Genomic DNA, 17,989 nt, shown 5'->3' with positions numbered 1-17,989 from the left:
GAGGGGCAGAGAGAGAGAGAGGGAGACACAGAATCCGAAGCAGGCTCCAGACTCGGAGCCATCAGCACAGAGCCCAACGTGGGGCTCGAACTCATGAGCTGAGATCATGACCCGGGCTGAAGTCGGACGCTTAACTGACGGAGCCACCCAGGCGCCCCTGTAGTAATTTTTAAAAGTCAGCTCTATGCCCAAGGTGGGGCTCAACCTCATGACTCCAAGATGAAGAGTCACATGCCCTACAGACTGAGCCAGCCAGGTGCCCCTAGCAATTTTTTGCTTACTGGACATTGTGGATGATGCACTGTAGACAGTCTGATTTCTATTATCCTTCTCTGAACACTGTTGAGTTTTGTAGGCAATTAAATTCCTAACACGTCATCTTGAGCATGAGGAGGGGCTCAGTTTCAGGCTTGAGGCTTTGTTAGGGTGAGCCTATTTTGGTTTTGCGTTTTGCCCCGCATCCTAGGCTCAGTCCTTAGGTGTGGGATGTGGCTGTTACTTTTGAATTGTGACCTTTCTAAGTCTCAGAGAAAAGCTTGCAGTGCTTATTAGAAGCCTCTATCTAACTGGGCAGAATTTGAACTCCAAACTCTGCCTCCCCAGCACTCGGCAGCTGCTGGCATCTATAGCCAGCTCTGTTAACTTTCCAGTTGTTTTCCCCTGGGCTCGTTAGAATCTTGGCCTGTGCATACACAATGTAGGACTTGGCTGAGAATTTGAAGGCAGTTAAGTGTGCAGGTCTTATGGCTCAGTGTGTCTTTTATTTTCAGGAAAATTTCCAGACTTAAACTCCAAACGGACTCCTCAGCGCAATAAGACAGGCCCCCTTTCTGATTAAACTCTGTGTCTGGGGATCCATGCTAACTCATGGGTACCCAACAGGAGAAAACTGACTAAACATGGATCTCACTCAGTACCCTTGTCTTCTAAGGATGATAGACATCTGCTTCAGTTTCTATCTGGTATTATCTGTCCAACAACTTTAAAAGCTGATTTATATTTTGTACAGTTTATAATTGTTAACAGAACGGTCTGTTTTCACACACTCCATCATTACCAGAATCAAACCCTAACTTAACTGTATTTTAAATGCAAATACATCTTATCTAATGCATTAGTGAACACATATAATTCTATCACAAAAGTTGTGCATAAATACTTTAATAAATTTACTTCAATATAATTGGTTTCCCTTGTAATCCTTTCTTTTAAAGCAAATAATCTTGAGAACGTTATTCTGAGAGGTTCAAAGTCTTTACCAGGACCCCCTACATGCAAATGTTAAGAACTCCTGGCCTAGGTTCTCTCCTGCTGCTATCACAGCTTTCCCTGCATTTGGGGGAAGGACTTTCTCCGGGGTTCCGTTTATCACTTACTGAGTACCTACTGCATGTCAGGCACTGTCCTAGGCCCACGGGACAGAACAATGACATCAAGCCCCTCTACTCAGAGGTTGGCAGGATACATGTGTGCTTTTCATGTTTCCACGTGGAGGGCCCAGCAGTAGAGGAACTCTCCAGGCCTTTTCCCGGCGTTGCTGGGTTACCTGAACTGCGGGGGATAGCCACTGGCTCCTATCTAGAAACTGGAGAGAATGAGCCTGTTGAAAGGCTCTAAGCCGAGGGCTGCTTGCTCTTCCCCTCTCCACCTCAGCCAAGGGTCACAGAGGGTCACAGCGCACACCGCTCTACTGTCTGCCCAGGTTTTCTAAGGGCGGGGAAGGGAGTTTCAGGCAGGAAGGAGGGCTCATCTGTCAAATGCTGCAAGGAAGCAAGGGGACGTAAGTCACAATGCTAGGGACGAGGAGTGGGACGCAGGAGTGTGGTCCTTCTCAAAGTTTGGCAATGAAGGCAAGCGGCAACAGCTGGGTGGGGAGGTCGGGTCAGGGGACAATTCTTTTGACGAGAAAACTTTTGGCACTTTTTTAGGCTGAGGGGAAACAGATTGAGATACAAAGAGACAGTGAACCAAGCCTACAAGAATGGGATACCTCTGGGAAAGGGCACAGGCCAACCATTCCATGAAATTGAGTTCTCTGTGCATTCCACAGCATCTCTTAGTGTGCTGAGTGGACTTCCTGCAGACTCCCAAGCCCCATCACTTAATCCAAGTGTAAATTTGAAGTTAAAGACACATTGGCCTGGGAGCACCTGGGTGGCTCAGTTAAGTGTCCAACTCTTGATGTCGGCTCAGGTCATGATCTTCCAGTTCCTGGGCACAGACAGCACAGCACAGAGCCTGCTTGGGATTTTTTTCTCTCTGCCCTTCCCTCGCTTGTGCGCTCTCTTTAATGTGTTAAATAAACATTAAAAAAAAAACAAAACACCATGGGGCACCTGGGAGGCTCCATCGACTTTGGCTCAGGTCATGATCTCACTGCTGGTGAGTTCGAGCCCCACTTCAGGCTCTGCATTGACAGCTCGGAGCCTGGAGTGTGCTTCAGAGTCTCTAATATAAAATGAAACAGAAGAAAAAAAAAAAAGTAAAAGAAAAAAAAACACACTGCCCTGAAACGCAGCCTTAGGTTTCCACATCCTTGTGGATGTGCTGCCACCTACTGGAAGAATGACAGAAGTGGCGACAACCATTTGCCAACGGGAGCTGCTTTTCTAAAATGGCTGCAAAACCTTCACCCAGCCCACCAACCTGGAGACCAGACCAGTGTCCGGGAGGGAAGAATTAAGACATTTGCAGGATTCTAGTCCCTAAAGGTAAGCATTAATGCTCCTCCTTCGCCCTCCAGGGTGAAGGACTACCCTCCAACCTCCTCTCCATTCCACACAAGTCAGCACACCACCCCCTGGAACAACCAGTAGTAACAGGACTAGACGGTCCCCGATTTAATGGTGAGGAACCGAACAGCAGAAAGGGAGAACGAACCTTACTTTTCCGCCCACATCAGGTGTATGGAGGGGCTGAGGGAAGGGCCTGAGGGAAGGCACACCATCAGCAGCATTCGCTTATTAAAGTAGATGTGTACAGTGATTCTAGATTTTTATGTTTATTTTTGAGACAGGAAAGGAGGGGCAGAGAGGGGAACAGAAGATCCGAAGTGGGCTCAGGACTGACAGCAGAGCCCGATTTGGGGCTTGAACTCACAAACCAGATCATGACCTGAGCCAAAGTCAGATGCTTAACTGACTGCACCAGCCAGACACCCCAAGAGCAATTCTAATGGTGGAATACGTTTCCCTTCCCTTCAGCAAGGGAACCCACAGACACCCCACACCTCTAGGGCTGTGAAGTCCTATTTAGTAACAGGTACTTAAGCACTGGCTGTGCTGGGCCTGGACTCATAGCAACCCTGGTCTCTGTTCCTAATGGCCAAATAACTTTTCAGGTTTATTTAAACCTCTAGGCCTGCCAGGTAGAGTAGCCAACCAAGGCAAGCACCTACACGAGAGAAGGCTGTAGGGTCACGACAGCCCTAGAATCCTCCTTTGCTAGGCCTCAGGAGACGCAAACACCAACCTCACAGGCCTTGCTAGCCCAGTTTTGGGACACTGTTTTGCCCAGATGCAAATTTTGACATTAGGCAGTCTGAACTCCACTGAGTGAACAGCAACTTTTGAATCCAGAGAAACACAGGCTGCCAAGCTTTTTTTTTAAGTTTATCCAAGAACATCTGCTTGCTGGCTTGACCTTCATAGCAGCAACAAGCTTCCACTGGTGCGCTCACCCTCAAAGCAGGCCATCATAGCTATCCCCCATATCCACAAGACTAGCTTAAGCTGCAAAAAATATGCATACAGCTGAGATTTCCTTAACCCACAGTGAAACTCAACGAGGCCTAAAACGAACATTTACTTACAAAAACACTTTTTTGATGTTTATTTTTAAGAGAGAACGTGAGCAAGGGAGGGGCAGAAAGAGAGCTCCAGGCTCTGAGCTGTCAGCAGAGCCTGACGTGGGGCTTGAACTCATGAACCCTGTGATCATGACCGGAGCAGAAGTCAAATACTTAACTGAACCACCCTGGAGCCCCTTTTCTTTGTACACTCACATTAAAAATGTATTGTAAGAGACACCTGGGTGACTCCATTGGTTACGCGTCACAAGCGGTCCGCAGAGGCCACTTCCATCCTGTCCTCCTCTCTCTGCCCCTCCCCTGCTCTCAAAAATATTTTATTTGGCTAAAATGCAAGAGTTGGTTTTTTAAATGTTTGAGAGCAAGCACAAGCAGGGGACAGACAGAGAGGACCGAGAACCCCAAGCAGGCAATCCCACAAACCCCAGAGATCATGACCTGAGCCAAATCAAGATTTTTTTTTTTTTTTTTTTTTAATGGTTTTTAATGGGGCACCTGGGTGGCTCTCTCAGTTGAGCATCCCACTCAATTTCAGTTCAGGTCATGATCTCACGGTTTGTGGGATCAAGTCCCAGGTCAGGCTCTGCGCTGACAGCTCAGAGCGTGCTTGGGGTTCTTGCACTCTCAAAGTGTTGAAACTAAAAAGTCACATGCTCTACCAGCCAGACACCCACCTACATTTTGATTTGGCACTTTGACTAGTCTAAAACAGGTGGTTAGAGTCCATGGGCTTTTTGGATGGCTGTTTTAACATCTCTGCTCCGCAGCATCTAGGGCATCATTCAGTAATCCTGTTAATCTGCTGGCACAGACCTTGGGGCCCTTGATTATTAGTAGTGCTAGAGGGAATAAGGGGTAAATTAGTGAATACTGAGTATCGTGTAATACCAAAGCCCTTACTTGGTTGAACCAGAGGTTGTTGGAAGATTTACAAAACACAAGGGCCCACCTACTGGACTTGGTTTTCTTCCCCAGGCTCACCATAATCCCCAAGCCCCCACCGTTCCATTCGTCTAGCACAAATTCTATTGAATTATCGCCAATTCCAGAATCCATGCTCTCAGCTGCAGGTTTCAGGAGGCCTGACCGATGTGCTCCTAGCCCCTCTCCAGAGTACTTCTTCAGAACACCTGATCCTCAGGCCTGCAACAAACAGGATAAGCCACAGCAGATTTCCAACAAGTCTTTCAAGTCACTTTACCAACCATCTCACCAAAACTTGTAGCCGGGATACTTGAACCCAATGTAACGAGCATTTCCAGGGCAGGGGGTGGGGTGGGGTGATCTGGAGCCACAGAGCTGGCTCCGCCACGCTCCACCTGCAGCGGTATTCCGGGAGACACTCTAGGAAGTACAAGTCTGGCACCAGAGTTTAGGACTTTTAATTTGTCCCAAAGTTGCTGAAGCAAAAATCATGATAAAACATTCTGCTTTCCTTTACACCCCCCCAACGCAAAAAAACAAAAACAAAACTATTCGTAGGAAAAAAATGGTTTTGTACATGGGAAGAAACAATATAAATTCAAAACTTACAGATAAGGATTAGCTCTATCACTCATCTCTTTAAAAAGTTTATATGAATATCCAGTCAAAACCAACAGGGTATCTCCCTTGAAATGTTATCTATACCAACTTCCAAGTAGACCACAGGACCGTATACTGTCTTGGAATGTCCTCAGAAGGCTCTGTCATTGATCAGGTAACAGAGTAAAAACCCCAGAGTCCTTTTCTTTCAAACAGAAGAGGGTAAAGACAGAGGGATGGAAGAAACTATTCAAACTTCGTCTTCTTTCCTTGTGGCTTGTGGTCTCCCCCTCCTCCTCTGCCTCCTCGGAAGCCTCCTCGCCCTATAGGAAGCCAAGACATTGAAGAATGAGTACAAAGCACCCAGGAGTCCTCCCCTCCCCACAGTGATCGGTGACAACCTGGAGGTTGATACAGGAACCCTGCCCTGGGCTCTGGACACATTGTGAAGGACACGTGCCAGTGTCCAGCGCACACATCGAGGAAGCCCAGCCTCCTTACCTCCAAAGCCTCCCCGGCCTCTGCCACCAAATCCACCTCGGCCTCCTCTGCCACCACCTCGGCCTCCAAAGCCACCTCTGCCTCCACCGCGACCTCCAAAGCCACCTTCACCCTTCGGTTTGGCCCAGTCCAAAGTAACTTTGTTTCCATCAATTTCACCATCTTCCATGGCCTCCTTGGCGGCTTTGGCATCTTCCTCACTGTTGAAGTCTACAAAACCAAACCTGAAATGCCAAATGAGATTACTCGTTATAGAAAGAACACATACTGCCAAGTGCCAAGATTAACCTCACATGTTGGGACAGTGATTCCACAGAAGTAGATTTGCTCAGTGGAGGAAAGACCCAAGTGACAGAGTGAAAGGCTTCCTTGTGGAAGGCTGGAACTCATTTTATCGACCCCCAGAAATGTCTCACAGATCAGCAGAATATACCTCTGTGAAGACAGAGGGCAAAATAACGCTAACTGTGAATTGTCTCTTCTTCTCGTGCGAATCCATAAACTGCCACCAATCGACAGAAAGGAGCTCAGTGAGAAGGTATACTACAAAGGAGGTCTCCGCTACGTGGACAAGTATTTCCTTTCATCTTACCCTTTGGAGGACCCAGTCTCCCGGTCAGTGACTATCCTTGCCCGAACAGAGCCGTCAAACGATTCCTTTAATGTTTCTTCTGTGGTATCCTCAGACAGACCTTTGACAAACAAGGTTTTGGACGGCTCTATGGAAGAAAAATCGCACATTTTACCTAAAGCCACAATAACCAGATGGTAGCTTTTAATAACGTCCAGTATGGGACTACTGGCCAAGAACACTCGGCTTAGCAGAAGCTAGCCTTTCACTTAAAAATCTCTGGAAAAAAGGCACATAAAAGCAACTTAGCAAACTAGTGCTCAATTAAAGCAAAAGGCATAGATCAATCATCTCAAGTTTATACCGATCACCAGAGCAGCTGAGGTCCTGTCTCAGATCCTTTATGGGAAGAAGGAGAAGCAATGCAAAGACCGCAATCCCTACACAAGCGGGCAGCTGTTGCAATCACCACATAGGGCAGTAACTGTGGGCGAATGTGCTGCTAGAAGACCTCACTGGATCAGAACTTGACTATCTAGAGGAATTTTCTTGGGATTTCATCAGTTATGTTCTCAGATAATCAATCATCATATCCAGTATCTTTCACTCAGCAGCAACAGGAAACACAAACGTTAATGATGAAGCATAGCACCGAGGAGGGCCGACCCTCAACGTAACACCATGTCAAACGTAACTCACGGCTTCTTGCATTAGGTGATCCCCTGGGTCCTTGCAACTCCAGCCTGATTGCTCTGCCCTCAATTTCCCTTTTATTACAGGAATTTAAAGCTTCTTTAGCATCTTCAAATGAAGCAAATTCTATAAATGCATACCTGAGAATAATAATCAATACTTAGAGTTAGTTACCAAGCACATAGTTGCTGGGCTGCAGACATCTAATGCCACCAAAGAGATACTTAAATGATGCTCTTTATACCCAATTTGTGAGCTAAAATGATTCAGCCTCTTAAAGCCCATAATTAATATCCTAACCATACTAATTATTTTACCCTTTAGATTTGCCATTTTGGTTCTGGGGCACTTTAATAAAAGTCGCCTTCTCAAATACTTCTTGAAGAGTTTCTTCTGTTGCATTGTAGGAGAGATTGCTTAAAACCAGAGTTTTTGATTCACCTACAAAGAAAAAAAAAGCCAAATGAAGACTCTGAAACAATAGTTCCTAAGTTCAGTCACAGCTATACCTTATTCTTCATATTCATAGAGAACTTCTATGACTGGGAAGAATTAACATGTCAATGGACATGCAGGTGGACTTCCACTTGTTACTCATACTGAGTACTTACCATGCAATATTATATTCCTATTACCTAAATATGTAAAAGCTATTTGTTTATACGTTCCTAGAACAAATATTCTAATTTAAAGACGCATATCATCGAAGTCCTTTAAAGGGTCAAACACACAGGGAGATCTATGTTCCAATGCAAAACGACTTCATACACCTCACTCAAGACACTGAATTACTATCATAGAGATACAGAACTTGACCGATCTAGAGCTATATCTAATTTACTAGTGAACTTAAAAAAAAAAAAAAAAACAGCAGTAAAAATGCAAAGATGTCCCTCCATCAATCCTGGAATTCTGTAAATTCTTACCACTCCAAGTGCTATTCTTTCCACCTCTGTAGTCTTGATTTTGACCCTTCTCTCCAGTATAGTACAGGGAAATAGATCGCCCATCTATCTCCGTTCCCTGCTTTTCTTCCAAGGTTTTTTCTGCATCAGCTTCTGTCTTAAATTCAATATAAGCAATCCTGCAACAGTAGAAAAAAAATAAAAAGACATTAAGAACTTAAAAAACACTGATTTTTTAAAAAAAAAAAACCATGTAGGGGCGCCTGGGTGGTTCAGTCAGTTAAGCGGCCGACTTCGGCTCAGGTCATGATCTCATGGTCCGTGAGTTCGAGCCCCGTGTCGGGCTCTGTGCTGACAGCTCAGAGCCTGGACCCTGTTTCGAATTCTGTGTCTCCCTCTCCCTGACCCTCCCCCGTTGATGCTCTCTGTCTCAAAAATAAATAAACGTTAAAAAAAAAATTAAAAAAAAAAAAAAAAAAACAAAAACAAAAAAAACCATGTTAACACAAATGTTCTAATCTCACCAACAGAACCTTGTTTCAAATGAGTACAATAAAAATGTTCTTGAAGAACTGAAATGTTCTGGTTTCCTGCCATGTTTCACTTGTCCATTAAAATTTTCCTTCCACTACAGAAGGTTGCCAAGCACACCTAGAAAACTTGTTCATGGTAACCCCATCTCACTGCACAACTGCTATTACTTACAAAGCTAGGTACATTTCACAATACTTTGTATATATTTGAAGTCTTTTACAATGACCCTAAAGTATGTTTTCCCACTGCACAGGTAGAAAGTTAAGACACTGGTTAAAGATTAGTTTGCACCAATCACACACCTAGGACAGTGAGATCAAAATTTCTTTTATAAAATCAGAGAAGTACATTAATTTTAATAGAAGTCGACATTCCTTACACACAAAACATACCCTTTACTCTTTCCATCCTTGCTGACTAATCTGATTTCCACAGCATCTTCAAATACTTCTTTTAATTCATCCTGAGTAACTTTGTAAGGCAGATTTTTAGCCAAAAGTGTTCTTGCGTCTCGATCTAGATTAAAAAAAAAAACAAACAAATGAAGCGTATTGCTTGAAAGACATACCCTCCCCTCCCCGAAGAACTAACGGAAAAGTTCTGTTCAACAAATAATTCGAGATCCTACGATATACAAGGCATGTACATATACGTACACACACTTATACATGGCACGTAAGTATAGAGATGCAGCAAATGGCAAAAACACAAGCTGCTGTCACCAGTGAAATCAAATTGCGTGTTGGATACTCAGAGCAGTGCTCAAACTAAAACAGGTGCTAAATGCTTTTTGAATTAAAAAAGATTACGATCATACATTTTGAAACGTGACAAACAAAGAGAGAAAAGATAAAGAATACAAAAAGAGTAGTTAGGATCTAATCTAGTTCTATTGAGGAAAGACCTCTATTAACCAATTCTTTTTTAAAGAAGTCTATTCTTGCTCGGGAATTTAGAAAACCGGCAAGCAGTACATTTATCACTTGAACTCATTTAAACCCTCACATTATAAGGAAACCAATAAAAGTTAAGCTATTTACCCTGGCCAACTAGCTCCCAACTAGATATATAACCATTAAGAAGTTAGAGGTCAGTTATCACAATTACCCAGTCTTACATACCTTTCTTACTGTCTTTTCCCTTTGGTTTTTCTAGTTTAATTTCATTGCCAAAGACTTTTAAACCAGTGAGTTCCAAAGCTTTTTCCAGATCTTCAGCAGATTCAAAATCCACATAGCCAAACTTCCTTTAAGACAGTAAGATGAAAAATACAAAATTACGAATGGGGGGAAAAAAAAACCCATGAAAACATGACTACACAATCCCTTCCGGGCAGGCAAAATGTGACGATGTGATGATGCAAACAAGAATTAAGCAAAGAAAAACCTATGGTCTTAACAGAAGTCAAGGCTCTATTAAACTGCTGCCATAGAGCAAGGTATCAGGGAACTGATGCAAGCTCACCTTTGAGGTCTGTATTAGCCATACTGCTCCTAACAACTGATACTAACAGCAATCAAAAGAACCCGGTTTAGGGGCTCCTGGGTGGCTCAGTTGGTTAAGCGTCTGACTCTTGGTTTCGGCTCAGGCCATGATCTCACAGTTTCCTGTGCTCGAACCCCACACTGGGCTCTGTGCTGGCAGCTCGGAGCCTGCTTGGGATGCTCTCTCTCCCTCTCTTGCTGCCCCTCCCCCACTTGTGCTCTCTCTCAAAATAAATGGAAGTTAGAACCATTACATCTCTTCAAATCCAGTAGTTTCAGATCTTTCTAGAAACCTAAGATTCAAATCTTGTAACTTACTAAAAATTAACGCTGTAACAAAATGTAAGGGAGATTTTAGGAACTTCAATTTGGGATTTTACGTTTTGATAATCTAGTAACTTAACTCATTAATGTCTAATATTTGAAAACTTGCAAATCCAGGAGTAATGTGCAGAATTCCTCCATACCCACCTAGACACACCAATTCTGACATCCACAACAGCAAGATCATTTTTAGCAAAAATATCACTAATGCCTGTTTTTAATTCAGGAGCAGATTTGCTGAAATTCAGGTTTCCAACAAAAAGATTGAATGATGTAGTTGGTTCTGTACCTGTACAAAACAGGAATTCAAATCAGTCTATTTATAAAGTATGGCATGAACTTAAATTTCCAGCGTGAAATTTCTACAGAGCACATCAGACATCACAATATCACATCAGGCTTCAGTATTAAGTCCCTCTGCTGTTCATCACTTGTGCGATCAGGTGCCACACCCTTCCCCTACCCTCCATTCTGCAAGTTACCTTCTACTTTCTGTTTCTTGGCTTCAGGAGCCGCTTTCTGTTTGGCCATTTCCTTCTTTCGCTTTCCAGGTGCTTCTTTAATAGGCTCTGTACACAAGATTTTCAACACTGTTACCAGTGAGTAGTCACACATATTGAAGTGCCTTTTCTTCCCCCCAAGTAACCTCTATAATTTTTATCACTGTACTTCAGAATCTAACTTGATTACCTTCTTCTTCTTCTTCTTCCTCCTCCTCCTCCTCTTCTTCCTCATCATCATCCTCCTCTTCCTCATCCTCCTCCTCCTCATCTTCATCCTCATCATCCTCCTCCTCATCTTCATCTTCAGCTGCACTCTTGGCCTTCACAGGAACGGCTTTTGCAGGGATTTTCTTTCCTTTGGCTGGTGTGGTCTCCATAGCTTCTTCTTCAGAGTCTGAAAGAGATGCAACTTACTCAAAAACTCAAAAGAATTCTCCCCAAACCAACTTTAGTTCTTGGAAAATCTAAAGGAAAAGAAATGCAATCCTACCAACGCCACCGTGCTTAGCAGTTACAGAAAGGAGTAAACAGATCTGTTGGGAGCAAATCCCACCTTATGAAAAATACTCACAAAATAGGCCATTTTAAACATTTTCTCAGGGGCAGGCAATCATTTTGGGTGACTTAAGACTTCTGTACCACAGACACCCCAGAAAATCCCTGGGAGGATTTTCATCTAACTCCTAGACCGTCCTGGAATGTGTAGCATTACTGCCAAAACCTCACCTCTAATGCACCTTCTAAAAACTAGTCCGGAAACAAAAGAACTCCTTACCATCGTCATCCTCATCCTCATCCTCTTCCTCATCCTCATCATCTTCCTCCTCGTCGTCGTCGTCCTCATCATCTGAGGCAGGGGCAGCAGCGGCGGCTTTCATCACTGCCGGCTCGAATTCATCCTCCTCTTCATCCTCCTCTTCCTCGTCCTCCTCTTCACTGTCCTCGTCATCTTCCTCATCACTGTCTTCCTTCTTGGCATTCTTCCCATTCTTTGCTCCCTTGGCTGGGGTGGCTGCTCCTTTCTTACCAGGAGTTGCTACCAATGCCTTGCCCGGGGTGGCTCCCTTCTTGCCAGGTGTTGCTACTGCTTTGGCTGGTGCAACGGTTTTTTTGGCTGGTGTGGCTGCTGCCTTTTTGCCAGGGGTGACAACTGCTTTCTTGGCTGGTGTGGCGACTGCAACCTTTTTTGTTGGGGAAACCATCACCTTCTTTGCTGGAGTTGCGGCAGCCTTCTTGCCTTTTTTCTGAGGAATGATAACCTGAAGAATAAATAAAACCAAACATAAATCTGTTTCCAATCCCGAAGAGTGCCTTGGTCCCATGAGCAAGTACTAAATTCTCACACTGGTTCTGGCTCAAGACCACACACATTAGATGTATGTTAGTGTGTTAAACTACAGGGCCATGACATTGGGTCCTCCCATGTGCCTGAAGTCACAGCCTTCTTCTTCAGATAAAATACAATACTGAAGCATAAAAAACTGCTCTTAACAGTTAAAATACCTCTGAATTCCTGTACTTCATACATTCTAACTGCATTTAAAGTGGCACAGCTTAATATGGACTCTGACAACAGTCAGTTTGGATCCTACCTGCCACTTTAGCAGCCTTAGGAAAAGCTTAAAATAACTTTTAAGCCTCAACTTTTTTTCCTCATCTGTAAAGGATAATAACATCAACCTCTTATACTGTTAGAGAGATTATGAGTTGGCATATCTATTAGAAGTCTTGCACACAGAAAGCTCTACTTGTTAAGTACTACTTAATCATTTAGGATTCTTACAGTGGGTGCTGGTATAAAAAGCTCATTCTTAGAACTAGAAAATAAAATGAGTAACAAATAGACTGGACAGTCAACCGTTGCAAAATTAATAAAGAGTGAGCATCTTAAGCTTGATAAAAACTTCCATTCGTCTACCTTAATTTTACACTCAAAGCCACTTTTTGCTCCTAGTTTCATCAGGTAATGAATTAACAGTAAAACCTTTATCAAATCCTCAACAAATCTAGGCAAAAATATAGGGATTAGTGGTCTTTACCGTGAGCAAACAGTAGCCAGGCATGTTATCAGTTAATACAGAGAGGTGGCCACCGTCAACCCATACCAAGAGGTTAACAGTAACTAGTATCACACAGCTCATAATCAATCCTCCTTGGAGGCTAGGAAAGGATCTGGTAAGGCTAACCGAGACCTGGAAACAATGCTCAGCAATGCCACTTACTAGACACTTAACAGTCCAGGCTGTTTATTCATCTAGTGTGTTGGCCTAACATACTAAAACTAGAAAAATGTCACGATTTAATACAACATATGGCACCAAGCCCTACAGAGAGCACAGGAAAAGGAGACTCTAAATCTTTTCTGTCAAATTCATTCAAATACTTACCCTGTATCTCAACATGCCAATGAAGAGCTTGGGAAACAATCTCCACAGACCATGGATGAATGAATATAATCTTATTTTTGCCAGTATTTTCAGACATCTGATACCACCTGTTTTAACTCTCCATTTCGTAGTTTAACACAACTCGGCATGAAGCTATATAGAATTACCTCTTCTCCACTGCTATCATCATCTTCATCTTCTGACATTTCCTCATCTTCACTGTCTTCTTCTACCTCCTTAGGAGGAGGAGCCATTTTCTTGGGGTCACTTTGATTTTTACCAGCCTAAAACAAACAATTAGCACATCACACCTCCAACATCTCAGATCATTCATATTTTCCCATCATTCCTAAGCGTAGTAAGCCACCTGCTTTTTTTAAATCCGCTTTTCAGACTGCTGGATAAAAATACTGACACGTGAACTACTAGGTAAACTAGTACTGAGGTCAACGGTAAAGCGGTAAGACTCTTGAGCCCCGCTCCCCCATTGTTCCTGTGATTTACAAACATCACGAATGCTTTTAACACTACAGACAACTGGCCCATTTTAACGGCCAACAACCCACAGCTCTTTACCGCGTGGGGGGAACTACCTTAAAAAAGCCTTTCGTTAACTCTGGCACCACGACCGACACTCTCGCCTGAATCCAAATTCGGGGTGGTGAGGGTCTTTAAGACAAGTTTTCAAAAAACCACGCTAGCCCTTACAACCTTCGCTCTTCCTAAGTTCTTTCCCGTGGAAACCCCGCCCCTTCCAGACCCCGCGGAGCCACGTGAAGATACCGCGCAGGTCACCATGTGCGCGCAGCACAGCATAAAAAGCACGAGGCAGGGCCTCCTCCTGGAGCCCACCTCGTGCCCGCCCGTCTGGCCGGAGCCGACATCCCGTAGGCCGCAGGCCCTCCGTTTAAAGCAGTCCCGCCTCTGCCCAACTCACGGCCAGGTCCCCTCCGCAGACGCCGGGACACACGCGGCGCGGCCCACGTGGCGGGCCGCGCGCTGGGGCACGTGCGTCAGGAGGCGGGGCCCCGCTTCGGCCCGTCGCAGGAGTTTGGCATCATCCCTCCACCCCAAGGCCCGGCGCCCCCTCCCCACTCAGTCTCGAAGTCTTTCCGCCCCACCACAACCACCCGCGGAACCTGCCGAAGCCCTTCACCTCGCCACCGATTAGCCAAAAAACGCGAGACCTCCCCGCTAACCGCGCGAGATTTCCCGCAGCATGGCGCCCTCGAACGCGCCCGGGACGGCGCGCAGGCCCTCCTCCTCGCGGCGCCGCGCGCGCCCTCCTCAGAAAGCAGGCCTCGACGTCCATGCTTGCGCAAGCAGGCTTCTTACTTTTGCGAGCTTCACCATGATGGCGGCGTATGCCGGCGGAGTGTGTGGCGGGCGAGTGGCGCAGACGAGTCCAGAGGAACCCAAGCGACGGCGATGGCGGCCGCTGGTACAGAATATCCCGGAGCACGTATGCTTGGCTGCCAGCTAGAGCTCGAGACTGAGGCGAAAGACTGAGCCTGCCCAGTAATCGCCTCTGGAAAGGCGACGACGGCGTCCTCGTGACTCCGTCTCGGCCAACCAGAGGTTGCGTCCATCCTATGGACCAATCGCGAGCCTCTACCCAAGAACGGCGCGAGGCGGGGCGCAGGCAGGAGTGGGCGGGCCGAGGCGGGCACGGGAGGGGGAGGGGATTCGGTGGCGGCGCCCCGGGGGCGGGATTCGCTTTGTGCAAGGCCGGCTCTGATTGGGTGGTAGGCGCGCGGTTCCTGAAGAGCCTCTTCGCTGCCCGCGCTCGCGGCGCTTGCGCCGTGGGACTGACGCTTTTGGCGCCGCCAGTTCCCGAGACGCGGGCGGCTGCATATGGGTAGTCTCAGGTACCTGACCGTGTCGGTGTCCTGTCTACTCGGGGGAGGGAGGGGTGCGTGGAGATCTTGGGCGGCCCCACGAGCGGCTGCAGCCCGCTCTCCACGCTGACGCGCCCGGCGGCCGTGGAGAGAGTAGTTCGTCCCCATTTCCCTGCTGATGAGCCCGAGACCTCCCGAAATAAAGGGACCACCAGGTTCACAGCGCCCGCGTAGGAGGCGCACTTCAGCCTGGCCCGCCAATGAACCCGAGCCAGAAAATCCCCGTCTGCAGGTGATTCTCTCCCAGGCCACGTGCCTGAAGCTGCCTCCTAAGAGCTGTTAATAAAGACAGTCGCCTATGTCTGTGAACAGTGCACAAACATTACATTTAGTGTCAAGTAGCCTCATGAGCTGGGTATTTCTCCCAACGAGGAACAAGACCGGAGAGATAACTTCCTGGTGGCCACCGGGCATTATAACTGCGGTGGGGAGAGGAACTTGGTGAGGCCAACCACAGGCCAACCCTTTGACCACTCACAAGTTACCCTTTTTGTTATCTGGGACTAAAACATAAATTAAAATGTGACTTAGAAGTCAGTCTCACCAAATGGTCCAGGAGTTAGTCAAGAGGCAAGGAAAGGTTTCCTCAATGGCAGAGGCACAGGAGATTCTTTGGGTGGTGCTTTTGCCAGTTCTGATGGGTCACTGCGGGCAAATTTAGTTGGTGCCAAACTTGACCCAGAGCACTTCCTTCAGTATAGAGCCTGCCTAGGATATATCCTGGGCATCTGGTATCTAAATGTCTCTGCAGGGTTGCCTGGGTGGCTCATTCGGTTAAGCTTCCAACTTCTCAGGCTCAGGTCATGATCTCACGGTTCATGGGTTCTAGCCCCACATTGGGTTCTGTGCTGACACCTCCGAGCCTGGATCCTGCTTCAGATTCTGTCTCTCCATCTCTCTCTCTCTCTCCGCCCTTCCCCCCTCAAATAAATAAACACTAAAAAATATTTTTTTAATAAGAATAAACGTTTCTGCAAAACCAGGATACCTTCAGCTATGATGATATTTCCACAATTGAACTGATGTCCAGAGTTGCCTCTGGAGATTCTAATTAAAGAGGTTTGAATTGGGGACCAGGATTTTGTATTTTAACAAGGGCCCATGGGGATTCTTAGGGAGCAATCAAGTTATTTTGCAATGCTTAACTAGCATACTCCTGGGACTGAGTGTGTAGGAAACCCACAGCTAGCCACTGGGGCTCTGATTAGGGAGGAGATTGGGGCCAGTTCTGGGGTCAGCACCCTGCTTTTCTGACCTATGGAGACCCCCTGAGGAAGTTCATATTTTGAACTCTGGGAGGGGGACCAAGGGGACACTTACTGGGTTATGGGGGACAAAAAGAACAGCATGGGCCCAGACATGGTGGAATAAGAAGACTCTGGTGTTTTCAAGCAGTTTGGCACAGAGCAAGATTAGGGTACTCATAGGAAGAGCCTGGAGAGATGAGAGATGAGAGGTGGGCATGATCAAGTGACAATATTCTACAACTTATTGGTGTGGCTGGCTTCTTGTCATTCAGATCTCAGTTTATATCACCTCTTAAGAGGTGATCATCCTTGACCCTCCAATGAAAGGTATCACTTGGGGACTCCCTATCACATCCCCCTAATTGAGTCATCTGCAAGTACTTATTACTGGCATTTTTCTTGGCCGTTAATTGTCTGTTTGCTCCCTCTCTGGCCTTGAGAACAGACTTTGTTGTCTGCTGTATTCCTGGCACCTAAAGCATTGCCAGACACCGTAGAGGTGAAAATTATTTGCTAAGTGAATGAGTGAATGATTCAGGTAAAAGAAGTAATGGGACGATTCAGTGTTGTTTAGTGTTCAAGTGCCTTGCTTTGGAATCAGTCTGGGACAGAAAAATAGTAATGCTTAGTATTTATATAATGTTCCCCGAGCTCTGCTGTATTCCTGGCACCTAAAGCATTGCCAGACACCGTAGAGGTGAAAATTATTTGCTAAGTGAATGAGTGAATGATTCAGGTAAAAGAAGTAATGGGACGATTCAGTGTTGTTTAGTGTTCAAGTGCCTTGCTTTGGAATCAGTCTGGGATAGAAAAATAGTAATGCTTAGTATTTATATAATGTTCCCCGAGCTCCAAACACTATTCCAGTTCTTTGTATATTGATTCATTTACTTTTATAAGAAAGGTATCTCTGTTTTACAGAACTAGGGCGTAGAGAGGTAAATTAACTTGTCCAGGGTCACACAGCTAGTAAGTAGAGCAGCTAGGACCCTACTCTGTCATCCCAGGTGCTTTATCTATGAAATGGGGATAATAATAGTACCAGCCTCTTGGGTCATAATGTGTATTAAGTGAGATGCTGCGTGTACTTTTCGAGAGCACATACTAAGCCCTCAGCCCTCAACTAATATTAGTTATTGTCATTATGGACAGATTTGGTGACCCAAATAGAGGAAGAGAGGATAATTTACCCATTATCTGTTGAGTGTGTGTGTGTGTAAGTGGAGTGATACAAACAGGGCCATAGGTTTTGGAGGAAGCTAATGAGTTCAGTGTGGGACATGTTGCGTGCATGAGGGATCCCCGTTGTTTCAGGAATGGTCACACGGCCACAGACACAGGTGGTATGAGGAACATGCCCAGAATAGCAGCTAGAACAAGGAGAGGAGAAGGCGGGGCAGCCCAGGCCCAGTGATGAGAGACGTCTCGGAGTGGGAGAAGGCCCAGAGGCAGAAGCAGAGCTAAGACGGGAGTTTTAGAAGCCAAGGGATCCGCGGGTTTCAAGAAGAAAGAACAGCGCCCAGTGCCATAAAAGGGTCAGATGAGGTGAGGTCTGAAGGAGTCTGCTGGATTTGGGACTGAGAAATGATGGAGATCTTGGCAAGACTTGT

The 17,989-nt window shown here is 45.8% G+C and overlaps 1 protein-coding gene and 3 non-coding genes across 5 annotated transcripts; all 4 read right to left on the bottom strand.

Annotated features, from left to right (window-relative positions):
- Nucleotides 1-5,174: 5,174 nt before the first annotated feature.
- On the bottom strand, nucleotides 5,175-14,756 carry NCL (nucleolin). Of its 2 annotated transcripts, none has more exons than XM_053903792.1 (14): nucleotides 14,570-14,756; nucleotides 13,402-13,518; nucleotides 11,623-12,106; nucleotides 11,027-11,241; nucleotides 10,827-10,911; nucleotides 10,492-10,633; nucleotides 9,658-9,782; nucleotides 8,929-9,052; nucleotides 8,024-8,181; nucleotides 7,415-7,538; nucleotides 7,104-7,237; nucleotides 6,426-6,552; nucleotides 5,834-6,057; nucleotides 5,175-5,655 (listed from the first exon to the last, which is right to left on the bottom strand). In XM_053903792.1, exons 1-14 carry the CDS (start codon nucleotides 14,585-14,587, stop codon nucleotides 5,579-5,581), a joined length of 2,154 nt encoding a protein of 717 aa, XP_053759767.1. In that variant the 5' UTR covers nucleotides 14,588-14,756; the 3' UTR covers nucleotides 5,175-5,578. The 2 variants fall into 2 exon arrangements, with proteins under 2 accessions (XP_053759767.1, XP_019301142.1); XM_019445597.2 differs by having other exon boundaries at nucleotides 10,827-10,913; nucleotides 11,035-11,241.
- Nucleotides 6,239-6,373, bottom strand: LOC128772734 (small nucleolar RNA SNORA75). The gene has a single exon (XR_008416900.1). It is a non-coding gene; the product is annotated as a small nucleolar RNA SNORA75 (small nucleolar RNA).
- On the bottom strand, nucleotides 6,920-7,000 carry LOC128772752 (small nucleolar RNA SNORD20). The gene has a single exon (XR_008416906.1). It is a non-coding gene; the product is annotated as a small nucleolar RNA SNORD20 (small nucleolar RNA).
- On the bottom strand, nucleotides 10,714-10,782 carry LOC128772749 (small nucleolar RNA SNORD82). The gene has a single exon (XR_008416905.1). It is a non-coding gene; the product is annotated as a small nucleolar RNA SNORD82 (small nucleolar RNA).
- Nucleotides 14,757-17,989: the final 3,233 nt, after the last annotated feature.

The sequence above is a fragment of the Panthera pardus genome, unplaced genomic scaffold, assembly GCF_024362965.1.
Source record: "Panthera pardus isolate Hobbes unplaced genomic scaffold, ASM2436296v1 HiC_scaffold_10, whole genome shotgun sequence".
In the NCBI taxonomy this organism is placed as follows: Eukaryota; Metazoa; Chordata; class Mammalia; order Carnivora; family Felidae; genus Panthera; species Panthera pardus.
The sequence above is the reverse complement of the archived record's forward strand: the minus strand, read 5'-3'. Positions and strand labels throughout refer to the sequence as shown.

Coding starts and splice junctions, on each gene's coding strand:
- NCL (XM_053903792.1), bottom strand. Junction 6,058..6,425: donor GAGACTGGGTCCTCCAAAGG/GTAAGATGAAAG, acceptor TTGGCATTTCAG/GTTTGGTTTTGTAGACTTCA. Junction 5,656..5,833: donor AGGCCGGGGAGGCTTTGGAG/GTAAGGAGGCTG, acceptor GGCTTCCTATAG/GGCGAGGAGGCTTCCGAGGA.